The following is a 25,263-nucleotide window of genomic DNA, read 5'->3' as shown; positions in this document are numbered from 1 at the left end:
GCCACCTCCCAACGCCCAGGCCCCCGTCATTTTTGGCCCATGTCGCCTCGCTAAGCCGGTCCTGGACCTCCCACGCTCCGAGCAGCCCTGTGTTGCCTCCGCTAGGCCGTTCCCAGACCTTCCGCGCTTCGATGGAGCCCCGTGCCTTCTTCCCACCATCCGACCGCGTCGCTCACTCCGCTGCACGACCTCAATGATTTGCCAGAGGTAAATTTCGTAAACCCTTTTTTCCTACATTTAGTTTAGCCGCTCATCTATTTGTGCAGATGACATGGGATTCACATCATGTGTAGATGGATAGATGGTGGATCTAATGTTTTTTGATGATTCATCGTCGAATTCGAGTTGTGAGTCTAAGGGTGAGATCATGGGCGCCGAAGAAGATGAGGTGATGTTGATGGTTACTAAATGGATAGCATCAACCAGAGCGGAGAGGAAGCATGTCGAATCGCAGCTTGGCCATGCGACATTTCGTCGAAACGGGTATGCCAGCTCATGCTCAACTACTTTGTATTTGGTTGCACCTTCCTGCATGTTACGGCGACTCTTCCGCGTGACCGAACGGCTGTGAGATAATAACATGATCATAGAGGATGAGAGTATATGCCGGGACCCATGGACTATGAAGATGTTAACAACCTCGTCAGGCCTCGTAGGAACGCAACCCGCATTCAAGCATTTCTCTCTCATCATCAGCTGAAGAAGGATCTAATTGAGCATCATTGGTAGCTAGATGGAATATAGGTGTTTAAATTGCTTTAAAATTCATCTGTTTTACTTGAACAATTTATTTGATTGGATTATTTGTTAATTTGGATTAATGGTTTGTGATCATTTTTGTTGAATTGTTGACTTGTTTGATCTAAATTATTGTAAATAGGCTAAAAAGAACGTATGACCCAATGGCAGGTGGATCCTACTTGCAGGGGAAATATGAAGGCTACATTATGACGACTTTGTGTTTACTCATAACCTCCACAACCTTCAAAATATTATGGAGCATGCTCCATATGTGATATGGAGGCTGTCAATATGGCAACTCTACTAAGAGCATCTCCGGCCGTTGGCCCCCCAGGAGGGGCTAAAAATCACCCCCTGGGGCGCACCGACGCTAAATCGCGCACTGGGGGCGAGATGCCTCCCAGTCGCGGCGCCCACGTTTTTTTGAAAAAGTCAAATACGGCGCAAACACGGCTCAAATTTATCGCAAACATCGGCGAGTTCGTTCAAATTTAAACATATTTTACAAAAAAAAACTAGCACGGGCTGCCCCCGCCGTCTCCATCGCCGCTCCTCGCCGTCTACCTCGCCGCTCGCCGCCCGCCGCCCGCCTTTGCAGTTTTACATGCCGAGGAGGCGGTAGAACCGCGTGTAGTCGCCACTGTCGTCGTCGTCGCCGTCGTCTCCGCCGCCGCCGTCCCTGCTGCATCCCTCCCCCGGTTGGCGCGGCGGGTTGGACGGTCCGAGGGCGTCGTCGTCGTCGTCGCTGTCGAGGACGACGATGCCGTGCTCGTCCTCACGCCCACGCTTGCGGACGGCGATCTCCTCCAGGGCCCGGGTCTGCCGGGTCATCTCCGTCCGGAGGTAGTCGTCCCGCGCCCACCACAGGGCATCCTCGTCGGAGAAGCCGCGCCGAGCTATCTCCTCGTACTCCGCGGGGAGGCCGGGCTCCGTCTTGGGCTCGACGAGGACGAAGCGGCTGGTGGGGGGTGGGCGGAGTCGCCGATGCGGACGCCGGAATTGCGGGTGCGCGCGCTGACAGGCGTGTCCTGGGGCTCCGGCTTGACGGGGCGGAGGCAGGGAGAGCCCGACGAGCGACCGGACGAGGAGGAGGAGGAGGACGCCCCGGGCCGCTCCATGCGCCTCAGCGTCCAGGAGATTCCACGGCGGCGTGAGAAGGACGGGGGAGCGGGGTACTCGAGGCGTGGCGTGTTGCCGCCCTCGATGTACTCGAGGACGGCCTCCAACGTGCGGCCGGGCACGCCCCACCACCGGCGCCGGCCATCGGAGTTGAGCCTGCCGGAGGGCACGACGCCGTTGGTGGCCTCGAGCTGCTCGGCGTGACGGCGTCGGAAGTAGGGCTCCCAGAGCGGGCTGTCGGGGACGTACCGTGGCCCCTCCCTCGCCGCCCGCGGCAGGGATGCGCGGATACGTGTGATCTCCGCACGCCGCGCCGCCCCGATGGGTGGTGGTGGCACTGGCACGCCGGCGGCGCTGATCCTCCAAGCCCCGGGCACCCGCATGTCTGGCGGGACCGGGTACTCGGCCTCGAAAAGAACGCGAGCCTCGTCCTCGTGAAGATGGCGGCGCCCGAAGCCATTCACCGCCGCGCCATCGCCTGGAAAGCGCTCGGCCATTCTTCTGGACTGGAGACGGCGAGAGGAGGAAGGGGGGAGAAATGGGTGCGTCGGCGGTGTAGTGTCTGTGCGTGCCTCCGGCATGCTGGTGGTCGGCTTATATAGGCGGAGGCGCCACGCGGTAGGCTTGGCCGGCGCGTTACGCGTGGCTTGATGGCGTGGCGGCCGAGGGGACGCGCCGGCCTTCACTGCGCCGCCCGGCCTTCACTGCGCCGTTCGTGAGGCATCAATGGAGGCTGACCGGCGCGGCAGCGCGCGCAGCGCACAGCTTTGGCATTGATTCGCCGCGGGAAACGAGGCGATGAGGACGACGATGCGGCGAGAAAAGAGTCGAGTCGCTGACGCGGCGGGCCCGCGGCTCTTCGCGCCAAAAAAGATTCGCCCGGTGCTTCCGACCGACCCCCAGCGCGCCGAGTTCGGGTTGGGTCCGCCGGTGCCAATTTCGGCCTGAGCCGGCGAAAACTGGGCCCTTAGGGGCGCGACTGGGCCGATTTTTTGACGCCGGCGGCCGAAAAATCGCCTGGGGGTCTTTTTGGGGGCGCGGCTGGAGATGCTCTAAAGTTGCTCTAAAATGAGAGGATAAGGTAAAGTGATACTCTTTATGCCCTGGCGTGCAGCTAATGCAAGGTAGCTAAATGGAATAAGCATCTCCCAGATCGATCTCAATGAGTCCTAGAAAAAGGGTCACGTAAACTAAGCATTGTGATGTTTAAACAACCGCACTATTTGGCCCGCATGCCCAACATCTTTGGGACAGAGATGATAGATAATCAAGATTTCAAGGCGTTTTTTATACATGCTGTGCTGAGAAACAAGTTTGCATAACAAAAAGAATGTTAGTACAGCTTAAAGTGTACGCATGTGTAGGGAAAAAAGGAACAGCAATGTGAACAATAAGTAAGCTAAACGAACGAAGGGTGGCCAATAGCATAGATCCTATGCGTGCACAACTGAAAAAAGACGATTGGTTGATGCCTGTCAAGTTGCCAGATACAAGCTTGGTACAAAGGCAAGGGAACAAATACTTAAACAAGACTAGCAGATTGCAGACAGATTCCTGGAACGGAAAAGACCATGCCAATTGCCAGAGCCAAGGCACCGTGATGCCATTGCCAATGCCATGCAGGTACATCCCTCCGCGCAGCTATATAAAAACGAGCTCAGCCAACCACAACTTCGCATCGATCGCCGCCTAAGGCGTCCAGCTTCTTCGTGTTCATGTTACAGTTTTCCACCACCAAATATGCCACAGCAAGGCAGCAACCAAGTAGCAGCATCCCAAAGTTCAATGGAGCGAGATCAGCCGCGCCGGGATGATGAAGGCAACAAGCACCCTCCTTCAACTTCAATGGAGTACCAGCTGAAGGCGTACCTTCTGCTGCTGGCCACGCTGGTGGCGACGGTGACGTACGCGGCGGGGCTCAACCTGCCAGGGGGGGCCTGGCCGGACACGCAGGATGGGCACCTCGCAGGCGACCCCATCCTCCCGGACGCGCACTACCGCCGCTACCTGGCCTTCTACTACTGCAACGCCACCGCCTTCGCGTCGTCGCTCGTGGCCTGCCTACTCCTCCTCGTCCTTGACGAGGAGAACACAAATTGGGCGATTGTCCTGCGGGCGGTCATGGTGCTCGACCTGTTCGGCCTCATGGGGGCCTACGCCGCGGGAAGCTGCCGGGACAAGTTCACGACCATCTTTGCCTCACTGCTGGTCACTTCCGTCTTCGCCTACATTATGCTTGTCTTCCTAAGTTCCGTCTTCGCCTATGCCTTCCGTGGTAGTGTCTGCACCCATGTCATGAAGTGGGGAACCGTCTTCGCCGATGCCTTCCAGAAGGTTTTTCCCAAGAGTACACAAGGATCGAAGAATCCTGAGGAGCAAGGCGAAGATGAGCACGAGGTGTTGATGCTGCTCGCGACCTTCGTCGTCACCATCACATATGTGGCCGGACTGGGCCCACCTGGTGGGTTCTGGAGCGACAGCCGGGACGGCCACCGCGTGAGCGACCCGATCATGCAGGACCACAACACCAGCCGGTACCAGTCATTCTTCGTGTGGAATACCACCTCATTCGTCGCGTCCCTGCTCATCATCGTGCTGCTCATGGACAAGAATCTGAGCAGGACCATCTCTGTAAGGTTTGTCGCGCTCTATGGGTTCATCGCGGTGGCGCTCATCGGCCTAGTGGGGGCCTATGCTGCAGGAAGCTGCAGGGAAGCTGATGCTACCATCTACGTCGTTTCTCTGGCTGGTGCGGTTCTTGCAAGCATATTTCTACAGGTGGCTATTACTAGCGCCATGAACAAGGAGGGCAGTTGGGGTGAGAAACTACTCACACCCATACGTCGTTTTACTTCACAATGGCTGAAGAATGTAAGAGAGTGGTTTACTCCTACTACTCCTAGCCCTAACAGGTACGCAATCACGTATATATTGTTAATTCTTCTTTGGCAAATTACCACTGGCGCACATATTTCAACTCTAGGATGCAATTAATTTTAACTCTCTATTTATGCAACTACCAGGGATACACAACATGCTGACAAAGTATTGGAAAGGAATCGCTCTCTTGTCATGCTGCTTGCTACTCTCGTGGTGAGCATCACTTACACAGCTGGACTGGATCCACCGGGCGGCCTCTGGCCAGATGACCGGGATGGGCACAAGGGCGGCGACCCGGTACTCCTCACAACCCATCCTACTCGGTACAAAGTGTTCTTCTATAGCAACTCAGCCGCCTTCGTGACATCCTTAGTGGTCATCATAATGGTTCAGAGTAGATTCCTGCTAAAGCGCCATACATTGCACGCAGCCATGATACTGGATTTGTTTGGCCTCATAACTGCATACGCCGCGGGGAGTGGTAGGGATTTAAGCACCTCCATCTATGCTATCGCCCTCGCGGGTGTTGTCCTTGTGTATGTGGTGATCCATATAGTGTTTTTCACATTAGAAGACCAGCAGGTGGACAGCCCCCAGGATCTCGAAAAGTTAGATAAGAGGCGTGAGATGCTGCTGCTGCTTGCCATCTTGGCTGCAACGCTCACTTACCAAGCTGGGCTCACCCCGCCAGGTGGCTTCTGGTCAGCAGATGACAGGTTTGGTCATCATGCCGGGTTTCCGATCCTCTTCGATAACTACCCTCGCCGATACAATGCATTCTTCTACTGCAATGCAGCAAGCTTCATGGCATCTGTGACTCTCATAGTTCTTCTGGTGAACCCCACCCTATACAAGCCGGGCATAAAGTGTTATGCACTGTATATGTGTATGGTGGTGGGCATGTTTGGTCTCATGGGTGCCTACGCTGCTGGAAGCTCCCGCCATGTGCGAACCTCCATCTATGTGTTCACTTTAGTTGCTGCAGTCTTTGCCTTCGTAATCATTCAGGTGGTCATTTTCTGGATACAAAGTTATTGCAAAAAAGAGCAGCCATCTACCTCATCTGGTCCAGTGAACAAGGACTCTCGTGAGCGTTCTGAAGAAAAGGACCTTCGTGAGTACTTGATGCTGCTAGGAGTCCTGGCTGCAAGTGTAACATACCAGACTGGCCTGAAACCACCAGGTGGCCTCTGGCAGGACAACAACAACGGGCATACCGCAGGCAACTCGATCCTCCATGACATCGACAGAGGCCGGTTCCGTGCTTTCTTCTACAGCAACTCCACTTCATTCATGGCTTCTGTCGTCGTCATCATCTTGCTGCTTCCACTGAGCGCCCACAAGTTGCCACTGTGGCCAATGCATACTGCCATCTTGCTAGACATGATGGGCCTCCTTTGCGCCTACGCGGCTGGCAGCACAAGGGAATGGGGGACGTCCAGCCATGTCATCGCTCTGGTTGTTCCTGTGCTCGCCTATATTGCAGCTTACGCGGCGTGGTCATTGTTCCGCAACAAGGGCCGATGTGTGGCAACAAAGATGCCTCGTGACCAACCATCCCAATGATATGTCGCAACGGAGATGCCGCATGTGACATGATTCTTTACCTGGTTTTTCATTTTATTTCAATGCAAATGATGTGTGTGTAATTCTACATGTACTTTCCGTATGGTGTCTACAAATTATTGTGTAATTCTGTATAGTCAAGGTAAGAAAAAATATACTTTCTAGTTTTAACATTGCAGGCCATTGTGTACAACTATTGACTATTGACATATATTGTCAAACACTGCTAGTGTGGGGCTTTCATTTCGAGTGTTTTCATTGGTCCAAGCAATATTGGCATCTTTATGGTTGAAATTGCTAGCATTCTTTAGCAGCAATTTTTGCATCTCTGTATGTTTCATTTGGTTAAAATATTGTTCTTTCTTCAATTTATTTTAACTTGGCATCCTGTGTCCCCTACCGCTTGGTAAAAATTGAAGTTCATATCTTAGTTGGCCTCAACATAAGCACTCATCAAATGTTGTCAGCACCTGGTTCTGATGTAGCACCAATGTTGGCCAACTAAGAGATGAACTACAAAAGCACCAATCTTGTCCCAATCTCCCAGTTCAAGTGGTTAGCACGAGTAAGTCGATGAGCTAAAGAATGGGAGGTTATGTGCAAACAAGACTATTTCATATTGAACACTTGCAGTTGTGCCCGACTAAACCATATTGCTGCTACTTCAGGTAAGAAGTGGTGAAAAAGTATTTGAGTCAAACCTATACATATGATCTTCAAGTTTCCATATCAAAAACAAGAATGGCTATCAAAATTTCTTTTTTAAAATGACTCAAGGTATGTCAAAACGTCACTTATTTGTAAACTGGAGGGTACAAGGTGTTTCTCAGGTTTTAGATATTGTTCGATGAGTTCACACAGAGCCAAGACCTCCATTATGGAGATTTTCAGAAGATTGAAAATTCAGAAAGAGATGATAAGAACCACCATACTTGCATATTGCAACTTACCTCAAAATAGAGAATGCTAGTGGACAATTAAAATTAGGAAGTACTCCCTCTGTAAACTAATATAAGAGCGTTTAGATCACTATTTTAGTGATCTAAACACTCTTATATTAGTTTACGGAGGGAGTATCATCCTTACATTCTATTTGGAGGGTCAAAGGAAAACTCCTTATCCTTATGCTGATATGCTCTGCTCGTGATGATCCTCGTTGATCGACCGGAATTTGACGATCTTTTGAACTCTTGCGAGATGTTTCACCTCCTTGGATGGTCCTTCCTTATTAGTGCTGCCTAGCTTGTCCTTATTTACTTTGGGAGGTGCACTATGATCATGAACTGGTTTTGGTGAAGCATCTGAGAAACACATTTTAAGAGCAAATGCATCAACAGAAAAAAAAATTGCATTAGAATGCATGGAAGGAGTAACGATGCTCCTAATGAGTGGCAATGTTAGCCTGCCTTTCTGATAAGTTCAATAATTACATATTTCTATTTCAAATATACCTGGAGTAAAGGGATCCAAGAATGGGAGGTTATGTGCAAACAAGACCATTTCATATTAAACACTTGCCAAAGAAAGAGGAGCAGAGGTATGTTATCAGAGCAAACACTTACCACTTTCCGAAAATAAATAATATGTGCCGACCGTTTCTTCGTACTCTCCAATCTGTCATTAAACAAGGCCTCAGCTATCAGCTCACTCAGCAGGTAGGTTAACGATTGGAAGCCTTAAGTAGAAATTTTCCAATAATTTTCACAGCAGAAGTAACCACAATGGAAGGAAAACCAATGAAGTTTACTGGTACAGGTAATATCATTCAAACCAAATGGCTTTTAGTGCTATAAAGCAATAAAAATAATTTACGGAATTCAAATACGGCTTGGTTCTATCTACTCCTCACGGACTTAAACAGGAAAAAATCGGGTAGAGTTTACAAAATTTTCTTGATAAATACTCTACAGAGACTCCTATAAAAAATGCTCTAACATTTCTAGATAAATGGGTGTATCCAAACAGCATTTTAACATGACAACTCTAAGTGAAGTTCTAACAGTGATACATTAGCTTATATATGTACACACAAAGGATCTACATCATACCAACACACTGACACTCCACATCTAGCGGTATGGTCAAACATAGAAGAGAAAAGTCCACATTTCAACCCTCAACTAACCACGGCGTTTGATTGTCAACCCTCAACTCTAAAACCGGTCGGATTTCAACCCTGAACTTGTCACACTGTCCACTTTACCCCCCTTGACTCGGTTTGAGGCTAGTCAAGTGGTTTTGACCCGGTCAAAGCTGACTGGGCAGCCCAGTCAGCATGCCACGCACACAGGTCCAACCTTATCCCCATCTCTCTCTCGTTTGTTCAGTCTCACCCCGATCCAAATCGACCTGCCGCCGCGTTGGTCGCCGCCGCCCGCAGCCACGACCTCCTCGCCGGCGACCGGCAACCGGGCGCGCCGCCACCGCCGCCTGGGACGCCGCTGCCTGGGGCCAGCACCTCCACCGCTGCCTGGGACGCCGCCGCCCGCGGCCACCACCTCCACCGCGGCCTGGGACGCCGCCGCCCGCGGCCACCACCTCCACCGCGGCCTGGAACGCCGCCGGCCGTGGCCACCACCTCCACCTCCACCGCAGGTTTGCCCTCTCTTCCCTCCCTTCCTCCCTCTGTTTCCCTTAGATTTTAGTTGCTGCTGCTAACCCTAGCCGCCGGCGAGCTGCTGCTGCTAGCTTGGGCGAGTTGTTGGTGCTGCCACCGCCGGCAAGCTGCTAGCTTGGGCTAGCTGCTGCTGCTGGTCCTGCCCTTGCACCCCTTGTTAATAGTGATTTTCCCCCTCTCTCTATTGCTGAAACCGTAGTAATGATTTCTTATTATGTTTTTTCATCTCTTGTAGATTGAATGGATCCTCTGGATTTCTTTGTTGTGCGATTCCATTTCAATGGTGCATTTGTGCGTGAGGGTCAAAATTTGGAATATGTTGGAGGCAGCGAGGAAATTGCTCATGTTGAGCGGCGCAGTTTGTCCTTACGCACTCTCATTCTAAATCTGAAAGTGCATTACAGTGTCGCTCGACAAGGAGTAATCATGATGCTGCATTGGTTATATCCTGGAAAACAATTGTCTGATGGATTGATGGCATTAGTTGATGAAAATTCCGTGAAGTACATGCTCTCATATGAAACAGATGGAGGTGTAGTGGACATATATGTTGAGGACATTAGTAGTAATGAGCCAGAACAACAAAGTTATAGGGATGATGAAGTACCCGCGGGCGGTGATGAGAATTCAAAGCAAAGTTTTGGGGATGATGAAGTACCTGCTGGTGGTAAAGAGGAATCAAATCAAAGTGATGCTGTTGATGGCAATGGTACCGATTCTTCATCCGATAGTGACTTTGTGTTATCGGATTGCTCAACATCCGATGATGAGGTGGAGGAGATTAGGCAGAAGTACAAGGATTTCAAGAGCAAGAGCAAGGGCAAGGGCAAGGACATCACTGCTATAGAGAAGGCCATTGCACCTCCGACAAAAAAAAAGATAGTAGCTGACTCAAGTTATGAAGATGATGAATCATATGATGAAGATAGTGATGGTCAGCTTGTTGTTCATGAGTCCGAGTTTCCAAAGTATTCGAGTCAGGCTGAGGTGAAGAAATTCAGTTTGGGAATGAAGTTTAGTGGAAAGAAACAGTTCAAAGAGGCAATAGTGGACTATGGTCTTAGGAAGAGGAAGGAAATAAAATTCATTAAGGATGAGGGTGACAGGGTGAGAGCAAAGTGCACTTGGCCAACTTGCAAATGGGTTTGTTTAGCGAGGAAGACTAGCAAGTTTGAAAGCTGGCAGATTACTTCTTTCATTGATGAGCACACATGCCCAAAGAGGAGAGACAACAAGTTGGTGACATGCACCAGAATAGCCAACAAGTTTGAGAATTTGATCAAGTCAAACACTGACTGGTCAGTCCAAAATTTGAAGGCCACGGTGCAGGAGGAGATGTTTGCTAATGTACACATATCGAAGATCAAGAGAGCTAAGGCAATTGTCTCAAAAAGGATTCAAGAGTCAAAATTGGGTGAATATAGCCAAGTCTTCGATTATCAGCTAGAGCTTCTTAGAAGCAATCCTGGTTCTACTTGCATAGTGAAGCTAAACCCTGACAATGAAGTTCCAACCTTTGACAAATTCTATATATGTTTTGATGCTTGTAAGAAAGGTTTTCTGGCTGGATGCAGAAAAGTCATAGGTTTGGATGGATGTTTCTTGAAGGGGAGAGGAGGAGAGGTGTTGAGTGCAATTGGAAGAGATGCAAACCATCAGATGTATCCGACAGCGTGGGCACTTGTAGACAAAGAGACCAATGAAACCTGGGATTGGTTTGTTAGCCTGTTGTGCTCAGACTTAAAACTTGGAGATGGATCGGACTATGTTATTATTTCTGATCAGCAGAAAGTAATTCTCTTTTAATCACATTTTATCATATTACATTGTGTTGTATGTTGTATGTTCTGACTCATGTTGTCGTTGCTTGTAGGGTATTCTCAAGGCTGTTGAAAATTGGCTACCAAGAGCAGAGCATAGGAATTGCGCAAGGCACTTGTATGCAAACTGGAGGAAGACCTACAGAGAGAAGGAATGGCAGAAGCTATTTTGGGCATGTGCAAAAGCTAGTTCTCCAATGCTTTTCAATCTTGCAAGAGCGAAGTTAGCACAAGAGACTGTTGAAGGGGCAAGGGATGTGATGAAAACTGACCCACACCATTGGAGCAGGGCTTGGTTCAGGTTGGGCTCTAATTGTGACTCGGTAGACAGCAACATTTGCGAGTCTTTTAATAAGTGGATCGTGGAGCCTCGCTGTTTGCCAGCAATCAGCATGTTTGAAGCCATTAGGGTGAAAATAATGGCTAGGATAGAATATCAAAGAACCGAGTCGGACAAGTGGACTGGCACCATTTGTCCCACGGTACTTAGAAAACTGAAGAAAAGCATAAATGCCTCTGCCTATTGTCATGCTGTTTGGAATGGTGAAGATTTATATGAGGTGACTCATAGAGAACATAGGTTCCAAGTGAATCTAGAAGAGTGGACATGTAGTTGTAGATATTGGCAACTATCTGGTCTTCCATGCCCTCATGCTATATCATGCATTTTTTTCAAAACCAACAACATAGATGATTACATTGACAAGTGCTATAGCATAGAAGCATTCAAGAAAACTTATGCTTTTTGCCTTCAACCTGCGGAAGGCAGACCTGCATGGCCTGTGTCTGAGAGGCCAAAACCTAATCCACCAGGGGAGATTATGATGCCCGGTAGGAAGAAAAAGCAAAGGACCAGAGAGCAACAAGAGAAGCCAAGGTGTGCCACTAGGGTTTCTAAGAGAGGTACAAAGATAAGATGCAGCATGTGCAAGCTACATGGGCACAACAGGACATCATGCAAAGCAAGAAATGGCACAGGGAGTTCAAATACACCAACTCCTGAGCAAGGCCAAGGTCCTGCTAGAAGCAAAGCACCATCAGCTGCTTCCAAACAGCCTGCTGCAAGCCAAACTGCAACAAGTAGCCAAGCACCATGTGCTAGTCAAGGGCCAAATATGGTACACTATCCAGGAAATATGCATGAGCAAACCTGATTACACTATCATGTATATATAACTAACATTTGCCATGTTTCTTGTAGCCTTCACGCCAGAGCAGCACTAGGCAGAGCAAAAGGAAGGCCACTGAGGAAGTGGCTGCACCTAACCCAAAGAGAAGGGCGCCAACTGGAAGCAGCAGCAGGTCCAACAATTTCTCCGGAAATACAATTAATGTGCAAAGAAGCTCCAATGTCAATGTTAATGTATCTACCGGCAATTCTAGCGCTAGAGCTAGCAGCAGAGTTGTCAAGCACACAAAGAAGTATGCGGGGTTTCGAAGGCTGCTTGGATTTCAATCATGAATCAGCTAGCAACATCGCTGCTTGCCAGAAATGCATTATGTATTGTGTGAGACATCTATGTGTTGTGTGTGAGACCTCATCTATGTATTGTGTGTGAGACATCTATGTTTTCTATTTGAGACATCTATGTGTGTTTGCAATCATCTTTTCCGTATGATGACCAAATGCTACCAAATGGTACCAAAATGCTGCCCAAATGCTGCCCAAATTTTGAACCGAAAAAAAGTGCCCAGAAAATTCTGAAATTTTTACACAACAACACTCATATGATGTTCAGATAGCTGGGAAATTTTCAACTTAAATGGATTTATAGATTGAGAGAACCATCAATTTTTCAAATTCAGCCACTATTCAGTCAAAATTTTGAACCGAAAAAAAAGTGCCCAGAAAATTCTGAAATTTTTACACAACAACACTCATATGATGTTTAGATAGCTGGGAAATTTTCAACTTAAATGGATTTATAGATTGAGAGAACCATCAATTTTTCAAATTCAGCCACTATTCGGTCAAAATTTTGAACCGAAAAAAAAGTGCCCAGAAAATTCTGAAATTTTTACACAACAACACTCATATGATGTTTAGATAGCTGGGAAATTTTCAACTTAAATGGATTTATAGATTGAGAGAACCATCAATTTTTCAAATTCAGCCACTATTCGGTCAAAATTTTGAACCGAAAAAAAAGTGCCCAGAAAATTCTGAAATTTTTACACAACAACACTCATATGATGTTTAGATACCTGGGAAATTTTCAACTTTAATGGATTTATAGATTGAGAGAATCATCCATTTTTTAGATTTACACGTGGCATGCTGACTGGGCTGCCCAGTCAACTTTGACCGGGTCAAAACCACTTGACTAGTCTCAAACCGAGTCAAGGGGGGTAAAGTGGACAGTGTGACAAGTTCAGGGTTGAAATCCGACCGGTTTTAGAGTTGAGGGTTGACAATCAAACGCCGTGGTTAGTTGAGGGTTGAAATGTGAACTTTTCTCAACATAGAACATCACTGCTAAAAGTTCGATGAGATAAACTTCAAACAGGCACTCACCATCTTCACGCCATCACCTACTATCAAGTTAGGGGCCAATGTATCCAAACCCTGAAAAACATGTTTACAAGAACTTAGTGGACTAGTCAACCACTAAATATCTCACAGAAACAACATTGACTTCTTCGCATCAAGAAATTGTGATACCAGTCTAGTCGTCTGTACACAGTAGGGCGCCAAAAATCTAAATAAGCAGGAGACGTGCTGAAAAATTACCATGACCCAACATGATTACTGCCCAGATTTTCTCATAAAATCTACTGAAGAGGCAGACACATCCTGAACAGCATTTTGTATCTGATTATGGTAACCTAAAAACAAATCTGAAGGAGATTTCGGCCAAATACAAGAAAGGCATCTAGTCCCTTGAGGTAATAGTATCAGTGGGCAGTACCAGACCAGCGCTAGTGTAATCAGCACATAGCCTACTGCTTCCTCTTCATGTTAAACAAGCAAAAGAAATGCTGTGGAACTATACTCGCCATTTAAACATTTCTGAAATAATCAAATCTAAACTCGTTCTTGATATCAATAGCATAGAGGTAGCAAAAGTGCCTAAGGAAACATTCACAACAGAGACTAATATCCTTTCGTACTAGCTAGTATAAGCTGCGGACACAGAGAAGAAGCAACTTACAGAGAGTATATAAGGGGCATCTGGTTGAATGTTGGAATACAGACAACCATCCAACTCTAGCAAGACATACTCTTCTTCTTCTTCCTCTTCCTCTTCTCCGATTTGCTTGTCTCTCTCGTGTTCGTTTGCCATCTCCAACAAGAATTCGCACTTACACAGCAGTAAAAGTAAGATCAGCACTTGGCCAATCTTGCCTGCAGAGTCCAAAAGCAGGGGATGAATGCACAAGGTACAAAAACCTGTAACTGCTTGCATTAGATAAATAACTAAGAGGATTAAATCCAGATGCAATGTGGGCATACTTCAATCTTTTCATAGTTTAGGAAAAAAAATTGCTACCTGACCAACCAACAATTAATCACTGCACCAGTAATCTGTCGATCTCTGAAATTCCTTCCGGCGTCCCCTGCTCGCCGCCACCAGCCCACCGACGCACCGGGGCCGCCCACCGTTACAGCGCCCCTCTGGCCGCCTGCCGCCGCCGACTAGCCCCCGGGGAGGCCGGGAACGCGAGGCCGCCCACCCGCCGGCCGCCGCGAGCGCGTACCGTACTGTACCTGCACGCCCGGGATCCCGTCGCTTCCTCCCTGCACGCGCGCGCCTGCTCGACGCCGCCGTGGAGTGGAGGAGCAGCGTGAGGGACAGCGAATGAAAAAAGAAAAAGAGTAGTGGGCTCTCCAAGCTCCTTCACTCAAAGGCCTCCTGGACTTCTTCGCAAATAGGCTGGAAGCACCCCGCTGGTTCTGCCAGTGGCTCCCACCCAGGCCAGTCACTATCATCTACTACTCCTATAAAAGGAAGAGAGGGCGGAGAACCAAATCATCCTATCCATCGAAACCTGCAATCCGATGGTCTACATCCCTCCAGCCTACTAAACGTGTTTTATGCTTTAATTACCCACCATGCCATCATTAACGAAATTGGCCACTTACGAAACGTAATCCCCTCGCTAATGAAACGACTTAAGTCCCACGCTCGCGAAACAGACTCCCCGCCACGCTCGGGAACTGCTCACCCCCACGCTCGAGCCCACCACGCTCGGGAACCGCTGCGCCCCCGCCTCCCCATTCTCACCGTCAGTCGCCCCACCCCGCCCGCACCGGTCGCCTCCCATCGCTCAGCGCCGCCGGTCGACAGGCTCCGCACCCGCCGCTAGCCCCCGCCCCGCCCGCTCAGCGCCGCCCCCGCCCGCACCAGCCGTCTCCCGCTGCTCAGCGCCGCTACTCGAGGATGCTTTGCCGGCTTCCCGCAATTGCCATCGACATCAAGCCTGGAGGGAACGAGCTCCTCTTGGCTCCCATCTGCCTCGCCTTCGCGACCACGGTCCTCCGCTCCGCTCGCCCTCCGTCGGCGGCCGCCGATCCTCTCCTCGGACGCCGCCCCGCCGTTCCTCTTCTGCTTCCCCGCGAGTGTGAGCAGCCCCCCGCCGGTTCTCCTCTTCTGCCCCAAGAAGGCGGGAGAGCGTGAGCATCCCGCCGCCGCTGCCCGCCGGCCTTCATCTGCTGCCCCACAGAAGGACGTAAGCGTGGGGTGGGGGAGTTCTTTGAAATCCTTTAATTGGGTTACTGAGATTTAGTATTTCTAATCTTCTTCAGTCTTTCGAATAATCGATTGCTGAGATCTTGATCTTGATGTTGCATTTTTCTTGTTTTATTTAAGATTGGTTTTAGATGTAGAGTTGGGTTCATTTTGGATGTGAATGTTGGTTTTTAGATTACTCAATGGTTCATTGCAGAATGGTTTTGGTTGTTGGTGCAGGGAAGCTTTGCATCAATGTTGGACCCCCATTCAAAGTCATGTTCATCCCGGAAGAGTGGAGGCAGATTGTGTTATTTGCACAAGGTATACACAGTATACGTCTCTAACATCATGTCAATTGATTAAACAAGAGAAAAACTTCTGTTGTTTTGTGAAAGTACAGTCGTATGTCTTATAATATTGTATTCCGCTGTAATCCTTGGTGCAGAATGCCAATTTTATGCCATCAAGATCATCAACCTTCCGATGGATCTGAGAAAGACACCACCTATTGCTTGTCTGAACTTGTGTTGTTCATTGTTTGTAGGTTTCCCAATCTCTCCTGAAGCTTATCCTTTTTGATAGAATCGATCAATTAGCCCGTCTCAAGGTCTTCCCAGATATGCGGCCCTGTTGGAACAAATGGAGTTGGAAAATCCACATCATTTAAAGTCTTAGCTGGCAAGCTGAAACCTCATGTGGGATGATTCAAATTATATCTTCTAAAAAAAGATATTCCCTATATTGTGACCTGCTCAAGATAGTCTTATTTAGCTTTGCACTATTTTTTGTGCAGAATCCGGCAAGAGATCATTACATACTTCTAGGGTTCTGAGCTTCAGAATTATTTTACATGTATATTGGAGGACCTGAAGGTAATGCACCGCTACCTTACATACTTCTTTGGACAATTTTCTAATTTGGCAGGTTTAATTCAAGACTATAATTTTCTAATTTTCTAATTTGGACAATGTATGTGCCCCTTAGAAGACGACTTTATAAAATTCATATGTAGTACTATTTTTTTCTGTGATGCATAGCCAGGACAACCTAACTATCTGATCTTTGGGATGCTACTTTTGTGCACATAGGCAACAAAAACCGGTAGCAACGACAATGTTTGCTATGTAGATCAATACCTCCTACATATGCATTGTTTCCTGTTATGATCAATTCTTGCTACACCTACATTCGAACCTATGATGCATTGCGAGACCTGGAACGGCTTCAATTTTGTCTTTTTTTTTGTTTCAGAGTTGTTTAATCCAGCAATGAAACGCAGGTCATCGCCCATTCTATTCGCAGCATCGGCACACACTGCCGCTGCTGACCATCATTATTCGGTCGTAATCCCGGCGTCATCCTCCTGTTGTGCCCTTGGCTTATTGCCTCGAGGTGCCACCCAAATGCGCGTGGCTGCAAAAGTGTTTCAACATGGTCAGGCGCAGGTAGATGACAACAAGCTGCAGAACAATGAGCAGCTCGACAGAGGAGTACCGACGCAACGCTCGCCATAGGGAATTGGGAAGGTACAGAGTTGGGTACGTAATCTTCCTCGATCGTCACTTTTTTTAAACTATCTTCGCCACAGAATGATTCTTGATGGCACTACCTCTCATTTATGTTTCCTTTTCAGCATAATCATATCCCAGTGTGTTGTATATTCTTTTCTCCAATGAGGGTATGTTGCATGACCAATTCATTTTGACCTTCTATCTGATTGCCAGTCTGGTGACGACTTTCTGATAATTTGTATGTCTTTTGGATTGATTATTAGTTTCTGAAATTAAGGTACTGTGATTTGGGAGGAATAGATGCGTATGGACTGTTGTTACATTGCAGGAGAATGAATTGTGATCATTTTCCTATTGTGTATACTCTGTTCTACGTAATCAGATTTTCCTTTAGCCTCTTAAAGATATTTCTCCACTTCTTTCTCATTGGTTTGTTTGCAGCCTGATTATATGTTGTATGTGCTCTCCCATTAATGTCTCAGGCCTATTAATCCATATATTAATTGTTCCTGAATTTCTGCAGGCTCCCCTAATCACTATATTTATTGGGAAGCTTGGTACAAGACAATCTTAGTTTGGGCTATGATGCAACAATAGGTATGTGCTTTTTAACCGTGTTTTGGGTGTTCATTTTTAAGTGCAGTACAAATGTCATGTTTCATATTTCTCCAACAGCGTAATAATATTTAGAGGTTCGGTAGTAAACTCTTGCATATAGGTACTCTCATATACATGTTTCTATCTTTTTACCTATTTTTGTTTGCCATTTGTTTACGCGGGCGCTTGCTAATTTTACAAGTTATCTATTGTATATTGCCATGATGCTTTTGATGCCAAAATCATGTTTTTTGCTGCTCATGTTGGCACTGTCCTCCCCATTCTCCAGGTAAAGTTTTAGGTCTAAGCTCTGATGTTCTATACAAATGGCAGATTTCAAAAATAATGAAGTATGATGTGCATGTTTCATGGATTATAACAACATCTTGGTTCTTTATTTTAGGTTCAAGCTGAGTGAACAGTATTTTTGATTCAAGTGACTGGTTTTAGCTTGTCAACTTGACATATGTATGCATGAATCCCACTTTTCACATCCTTTGATTCTTTGGGTCATTTTAGAACCTCCGATGTGTTTTTATTTGCAGTATACAGCGTCGACGAGCAGAAAAACACTTCTGCGTTGCACAAGGTATCTTATCTCTGAAGCTAAAAATAAAGAACCAAGATGTTGTTGCTGCCTTCATCCTCCTTAACATCCGTACAACAACAAGCACGACAACCTAACTTGCCTCTCTTTGTTTGTACTCCCTCCATCCAGAAATACTTGTTGGAGAAATGGATGTATCTAGAACTATTTTAGTTTTAGATACATCCATTTTTATCAATTCTAGGACAAGTATTTTCGGACGGAGGGAGTATTTCATAGGGGAAAGTAGTGGCTGCACCCACCTCCCGTGCACCCACGCAAGAAAACATAGCAAAAAAATAAAAAAAATCTGAAACTTTGTGGGAATGATCATCAACAAATGTTATGGGGGCTTGCAAAGTTTTGGTGGTCAAATAAAATTCAAGGAGCTCTCTCCAAAAAAGATAAAATTACAAAATATGCTCAAACAGTGCACTTGCATTTTGACTAATTTTCAGTGAATTTGTTTTTTTGTAGAGAGCTCCTTGAATGTTATTTGAGCACCAAATTTTGCAAGCGCCCATAACATTTGTTGATAATCATTCACACAAAGTTTCAGAATTTTTTGAAATGTTTTGGTATGTTTTATTGCGTGGGTGCACCGTGGGTGCACCGAGCCTGGGTGTAGAAAAACTACTCTCTATTTGATAGTGACATGCCAAACTGTAATTGTTGGAGATGCTACAGGCACTCCAGGTCCAACAACCCACATCGTATCTGAAATTGAATATTAAAAGTGGTTAACTTATGGCCTTGCTATTTGGAATCTTGAACAACTTCATTTGTTGCCGACTATAGAAATATACAATCTACTGATTTAGCCACATTTGTAGATCTTATGTTATTACTGCTAACATTCTTTTTATAAATAGGTTTTGATTGCCAAAGCTGGACTTGACTGAGCAGATACGTTGACGATGTTCATCAAGGGGTTGTTGGATATCTTGACCGGTTTGCAGTACTTGGAAGAAAACTTCCTAGGTAACGTTCAGTAGATAAATGATTTTAATGTTACATAGCACACTCCTCTCTGCATGTTCCATGCCAAGTGGAGCAAACCCTGTTTTACTGCTTTTGTGTGACTGTAGTTCGGAACAAGATTCCTTCAGTGGGTTCTACATTTTAAGTTTAATATGAGAAATGCTGTCAAATTATCAATATGCATTTATTATTGTAACTCAATGTGAATCGAGTTCTTTGTATTTCTTTGTGCTTGTTACTGGGTATTATTTGTTAAGACCACTCTAAGCAGAGAGAATCAAAACAAAGGATGGTAAGCTGAAACTTACTGCATTTGTTTTTGAAAAACTACCATTGTTTCCAGAACACACATAAACTATAGCTTTTTAGTAGCAAAATCCATTCTTATTCTCAGATTCTCAAATGCAATAGTGCATGAAAATAGATTCCTAGCCATAGGGAAAAACTATGTTGTGAAGCCCAATAAAACTTGAGAAAACGGGTTAATGATGTGGTCAAAGCAAGCTTAAATAAGAGGTAAAGACGCCCAGATCCTGGGATTACCAAAGTTAACGTTTACGTGGCATTCTCATGTGCCAATGCTCGTGCGACCATGGAGTTAATTGTAAGACGTACTAGAGGTGAGTTCATTATAGCAGCGTCTCAGAGGTATGCAAATATTCCAAACTCTCTGGTTGCTGAAACACTTCTCTCCAGGATGTGGTACGTACGACCTGTGAAGGAGGAAGAATGGCCTGATGTTACCTTTCAATATGATTGTCAGGTACTGGTGGAGATGTGGAACTAATGAAAACAGAACATATTAGACATTATGGGCCTCCTGTGTGAAATTGAGGAGCCGAGCCAAGCCTTTTGTTCCTTACGGTGTCTTCTATTCTTAGAGGCTGATTTCTGTGTGCAAAGCTGCCCCTGCAGGTTAGTGACCGGAGACTGTGGCATAATGCTGCTCCGGATCAACTTGCTTTTTGATGCAAACTGACAGTAATCATGAGGAAGAGAGTTGAGCTCCTTTAATTGTGAAAAAAGTCCCTTTGATCTTTTGGTGTTAAGAGGATTGTACTTCACAATATTGGTTCAATGCCGTTGATATTTTTATGTGAGATATCTGCTTTCCATTTTAGTGCTCATTCAGGTGTGTTTTGAGTATTTGCAACATGTGATGGAGTGTCAGGATTTTCATAATACACTATCAATGCCTATGCCATTTGCAACTTTACATAAGCATTTGGTTAGCAACCTCATCTAAGAAGTATGTGTTGATCTACTATCCCTTGTTCTTTTCCTCAAATTTTAGTTATGAATTGCTTACACACCATAATATTCAAGACCAAATGTAGGATTATGTCTCCATGTACTAAGCATAATGCAAGGCTTTTTTCTATCATAACTAGATTTCTTATTCTCTTTCAACATATAGAATATTCAATAGATTAAATATATTATTGTCTCTATGTAGAAGGAGGACCGCAATGATGTCCCACTTTTGAAAAAAACAACTTGAGTGACATCACAATATAGTGTATCCATTTAACTCATACTCTCTCCGACTCATAATACAAGATTTTGCAAGCTATTTTTTTATTGCATATAGGTGTGAATCTCATTTGATCAACGTTCGAGACGTGCGTTGCACGTGCAAGCTTACTAGTCTCAAAAAGAAACACCAGGCCAGTCACTTAGTTGAAGCTGGTAGTTTAGCTAAATTTTCTTTATTTTTGAATTTTGGTAGACATGTGTGGGTAGTCCAGCCACATGATTATGTAACAATTCTTGTGAACCTCATTGTTGAATAAAGGGTGACAATGTTTCTCGAAAAAGAAAAACCTCACAACCAGAGTGCCAAATCTCTCCCTCTTTCTTTATCTGTGTAAGAGAGAGGCCTCTCTTTTTTCCAAATACATGATGGAAAACAAGCTATCCATGAAACTCCTGCAGGAGCATGCGGTTCAATCAAGTCATATGGCAATGCAAGATACACACGTTGCAGATGGAGATATGACTACACGTCCATGACAATGTCCATGCTACAACCCCCCCCCCCCCCCCCCATTTTAACAAGTCAACACACGTAGACCTTCTTGTTTTGCGATGAGTAACATAGTGGCTTGGTGCGGTGAGAAGATCAGAGGCACGGAATGGAAGATATGATGTGGGAGAACGGAAGGCGGACTGTGTCGGTGCTATGAGGGAAGTTAATTAGGTTATCTAAATAGTTCGTATGATCTAGTCATCTAGATTAAACTCCAGATTTCACCAGGGCTTTATGTTGTTCATGCTTGTTTTCTGTTTCTTTGACAGTAATAGTTTTTGTACTGAATTAATAAAGTTAGGTTGATTACTGGAAACGATAACCAACAAATCAATTAAACCGATGTATGTGTCATGTGATCGTTCAAGTTGTGTAAACATTTCTTTCCAGGGTGCATTGTTAGACCAGGCTGCAAGTGCATGGCGTACGCTTCTGGACAACAAAAATGAGACGCATAGTAGATATGCGTAGGGAGAATTGATTTTACCCCCCCCCCCCCCCACACACACACTCCTAGTTCCCTCGCCTTGGATCATAAACCCGTTTCTTCGCTTGCCTCCCTCTGAACCCCCCCCCCCCTGTTCTATCTAATTCTTCATCCTTTTCATATCCATCACACCCCTTTGCCTATCCAACCCCTCCCACTCAAATCCTGATGGGGATGTTACCTTCCTTCCAAGACAAACCAACCAAAATCCATGGAAAAGGGAAGGGGAGAAGCTTGCCTTACCTTAGGGCAGCAATGGAGGGGGGGGGGTGGAGCAGCAGAGCAGCAGAGGCAACGAATGGTGGGGTAGTCGGGCGCAGCGGCTCTGCCGCCTAGGTGCAGAAAGAGGGAGAAAAGCGAGAAGTGAAACGAACGGCCCATCCCCCGTCTTTCTTGCGCGTTGAGAAAAATGCATCAGGGCATATTAGTCAAATTGGAATATAATTAATAAGACATGATTTCTTCCATTTGTTAGCTAATTGAGCAGATAACCATGTCAGGGGGCAATCAGCAAGAGGTGGACAGAACAAGGGGGTTCAGAGGAAGCCAAGCAAAGAAAGGGGTTTAGGATCCAAGGCTAGCGAGGGGGGGGGGGGGTTAAAATCAATTCTCCCAATAGCGTAGATAGGATATCGTGTGATGTCGTGATGGATATTAAATGTTGTTAACGGTCTTTCCAAGAACAAAGTGCCCTATGCTTTTTTTTAAAAAAAAACTTCCGATCTATTTATTTTCAATCACGGCAGTACAACGTACACCAGAAATAATAAATATTACATCCATATTCGTAGATCACCTAGCGACAACTATACAAGCACTCAAGCGAGCCGAAGGCGCGCCGCCATCATTGCCCCTCATACGTCGGAGCCGGGCAAAATTTGTTGTAGTAAACACTCGCAAGTCGTCGTGCTAGGGCCTCATAGGACCAATGCAGCAGAACAACAACTGTCGTCGATGAAGAGTAGCGTAGATCGGAAGGATCCAACCTGAAAACACATGAACGTATACAAACTACTACCAGATCCGAGAAAATCCACCAAGAACAAATCCGCCAGAGACACACATCCACATGCCCACCGATGATGCTAGACACACCATCGGGATGGGGCTTGGCGGGGAGAATCTTATTCCATCTTCAAGGAACTGTCGTCGTCTCGTCTTCCTAAGCAGGACGCAAGCCCTAACAAAACACGAAGGAACAACTGAAAACATAGCCCTCCCGCCGGCAAGGGCCGAGATCCACCGTGCTGCCATGGCCCTAAGGCCACTGGTAACGAGGTGGACCGACGGCGGCGCTGGCGGGAGGCAGGGAAACCCTAGACTTTTCTTGGGGTGCCCTATGCTTTGATCCTATTGTTCAGTTGGATGAGAAGCAAAAAATGTTTATAAACATTTTATACTTAAGGATTTTCATTGAGTTTTTTCTGATTAACTGGACAACTCTCTTTTGCTTAACTAATAGAGTCCATTCTTGGCTAAAAATATAGACTGGGATCTTTGAACTCCGGCAAGAAATATCTATGTGTCCCTATATTCTCCTCATCTAAGAACCAAATAATGATTTGTGGGCACAATGGATTAAGCGTAGCTAAGATGGTTAGTTTTATTTGTGGTGGAACCAACACACTAAGATTCAAGTCCTAGACTTGACTAGTGGTCTCATTTTTCTGTATTTATTTCAGTCCTTTCAGCAATGTGAGTTTAGTGGGAGGAGATGTTCTCATCGATTACAAATGCATTTATGGTGACTTCGTCAATCTTAAGATTGTGTCGGCCGGCTCGGCATAGGGGGTGTGTGTGTTTATATGGATGAGTGTATATACATGTAGGTGATCATATGCGTTTATACTGTGCTAGAAAAAATGATTTGTGGACAAGTTTATTGTTCATATTATGTGGTGAATATAGAAATCTTACAGGTGACATGTTTTGTTTCAGAGAAAAGATCATCACTATGAAAAACCACAATGCTCATACAACCACGCAGCACACAATGGCATAAAACCACCAGCTAGGCACTAGGCAGCCATGGTAAAATTGAAGTTGCTGCACGTCGTCTGCCTGCCCCACAGCAGCGAGCTGAAACCGAGGCGCTGCTTCTCCTCGTCGAACACCAGCAGGTTGTTCTCCATCTGGAACCCTCCGATCACCGCCGCCGGCAACCCGCCATGCTTGTCCACCTCCTCCTGCTTCATCTCCACGAATGCGAGGCACGCCGTGTTGTCGTTCACCTGCACCATGGAGTTGCCGCCGAACACAGTCCAGTTCCTGCCGCCCTCCAGCATCAGGTCGATCTGCGGCACGGCGTAGCCCAGCCGCGTGGACCCCAGCTCCGTCGAGTTGTAGCACAGCTCGAACGGCGCCACCGCCGGCGTGATCCTCGCCCTCCCCGCCGTGGCCGTGTCGAACGCCTTGATGAACGCACGGTATACGTCGGGCCGGAGCGCCGTGTACGGGATCGTGGAGCACAGCCCGAGAACCAACGGCGCGCCGTACCCGTCGTCGAGCTGCAGCCGGGCCTGGTTCACGGCGATGCCCTTGTCGGCCGAGATGTAGTATCCGGGGGACTCGCCGTGCTTGCGCAGCGGCGTGTACCCTGCCAGGGTCGCGTTGACGTCCGGCCGGCCCGGCGGGAGGAGGAAGAGCGGGCCACCGCAGAAGATGGCCACGCCGGCGCCAGAGCCGGCGCTGGGGAGGCAGAGCGCGAACTTGTTACCAACTTTCTGCGTGTCCGCGACCTGCGCCGGGAGCGCGAGGCCCGAGCGCGCGAGCCCCGCGACGCCGGCCGCACCCGCCGGCAGCTTGGCCAGGAGCGAGTCCGGCGCGCAGGATGCCACGGCGGTGAACGACACCTGATACAGAGGATTCTTCCCGTCGGTGGCGTTGGCGGAGAGCGTGACGCGCGTCACGTCCCCCGACGCGGTGTCGCCGGAGACGGGGTTGTGCGGGTGCGCGGTGCACTTGCAGCGGTTGCGGCTGCGGGCGTCGGGCTCGCCGTAGCCGGTCTGCGGGCAGTTGGGCGGCTGGAACCGGTGCGCGCGCATGCAGGCGTCGCTGCTGCAGTCGAGCGTGTCATGGGAGGGCCCGTCGCACGTGGTCCAGACGATGGGGCCGGAGAGGTCGAGGACCAGCGGGCGCGTGTCCCTGAGCGGCGCGGTGTAGAGGGAGGTGGCCGCGTCCTTGGTGATCGCGGTGACCAGCGGCATGCCGCCACCGTCTCCCGCCGACACCGTGGACGCCAGCGCGCAGAGCGAGGCGGTGGCGAGGAGTAGGAGAAAGTGGAGGGGTTTAGGTTGCCGCATTTCAGCCGCCATTGTGCGAGCAGGTCAGGTTGCGAGCGAGAATGCTAGATTGCAGAGCTCATATATGGTGGTGGCGGCCGGCCGATGCAGGCATACGTGTGAGATGATGTTTGCTCGGATTCTGACTTGCCAGTCTTTTCTATGTTATCATCAACGGAAGTCATCCGGGCACGATGTCGAGGCGCCATCCAAGAATATTGCGTTGACTATAGAGGTTAGAGGATTAGAGATCGGTTGTGTCGGTGATGATTTTTCTTATGTGGTGAAGCTGGCAATGGAAGATCAGCGCGTGCATGCCCTCCACCAAGTTCTTGGTCTTATTATCATTTTTTTTAAAGAACTGTACCCCATTAA

General features: G+C 47.3%; 5 protein-coding genes across 5 annotated transcripts; 2 read left to right on the top strand and 3 right to left on the bottom strand.

Annotated features, from left to right (window-relative positions):
* The first annotated feature begins 71 nt into the window (after window positions 1-71).
* Window positions 72-6,470, top strand: LOC125545950 (uncharacterized). The gene is made up of 5 exons (XM_048710008.2): window positions 72-207; window positions 294-483; window positions 3,225-3,483; window positions 3,585-4,772; window positions 4,884-6,470. The coding sequence occupies exons 3-5, from the start codon at window positions 3,296-3,298 to the stop codon at window positions 6,304-6,306; spliced, it is 2,799 nt and encodes a 932-aa protein (XP_048565965.2). The 5' UTR covers window positions 72-207; window positions 294-483; window positions 3,225-3,295; the 3' UTR covers window positions 6,307-6,470.
* On the bottom strand, window positions 1,638-2,357 carry LOC147981535 (uncharacterized). Its single transcript, XM_087517145.1, has one exon. The coding sequence runs from the start codon at window positions 2,355-2,357 to the stop codon at window positions 1,638-1,640; it is 720 nt and encodes a 239-aa protein (XP_087373271.1).
* Window positions 6,471-7,070: 600 nt separating the features above from the next.
* Window positions 7,071-14,590, bottom strand: LOC125545949 (uncharacterized). The gene is made up of 5 exons (XM_048710007.2): window positions 14,235-14,590; window positions 13,896-14,089; window positions 13,259-13,309; window positions 7,869-7,920; window positions 7,071-7,607 (listed from the first exon to the last, which is right to left on the bottom strand). The coding sequence occupies exons 2-5, from the start codon at window positions 14,025-14,027 to the stop codon at window positions 7,429-7,431; spliced, it is 414 nt and encodes a 137-aa protein (XP_048565964.1). The 5' UTR covers window positions 14,028-14,089; window positions 14,235-14,590; the 3' UTR covers window positions 7,071-7,428.
* On the top strand, window positions 8,406-13,250 carry LOC147981534 (uncharacterized). Its single transcript, XM_087514003.1, has 4 exons — window positions 8,406-8,901; window positions 9,159-10,714; window positions 10,797-11,861; window positions 11,945-13,250. Exons 2-4 carry the CDS (start codon window positions 9,164-9,166, stop codon window positions 12,203-12,205), a joined length of 2,877 nt encoding a protein of 958 aa, XP_087370129.1. The 5' UTR covers window positions 8,406-8,901; window positions 9,159-9,163; the 3' UTR covers window positions 12,206-13,250.
* An 8,880-nt stretch (window positions 14,591-23,470) lies between the features above and the next one.
* LOC125549198 (chitinase CLP-like) lies at window positions 23,471-24,980 on the bottom strand. The gene has a single exon (XM_048712665.2). It carries the CDS (start codon window positions 24,919-24,921, stop codon window positions 23,626-23,628), a length of 1,296 nt encoding a protein of 431 aa, XP_048568622.1. The 5' UTR covers window positions 24,922-24,980; the 3' UTR covers window positions 23,471-23,625.
* Window positions 24,981-25,263: the final 283 nt, after the last annotated feature.

Source organism: Triticum urartu, chromosome 3A (genome assembly GCF_056163025.1).
Source record: "Triticum urartu cultivar PI428250 chromosome 3A, HENAU_Tu73, whole genome shotgun sequence".
NCBI classification, from domain to species: domain Eukaryota; kingdom Viridiplantae; phylum Streptophyta; class Magnoliopsida; order Poales; family Poaceae; genus Triticum; species Triticum urartu.
The sequence above is the reverse complement of the archived record's forward strand: the minus strand, read 5'-3'. Positions and strand labels throughout refer to the sequence as shown.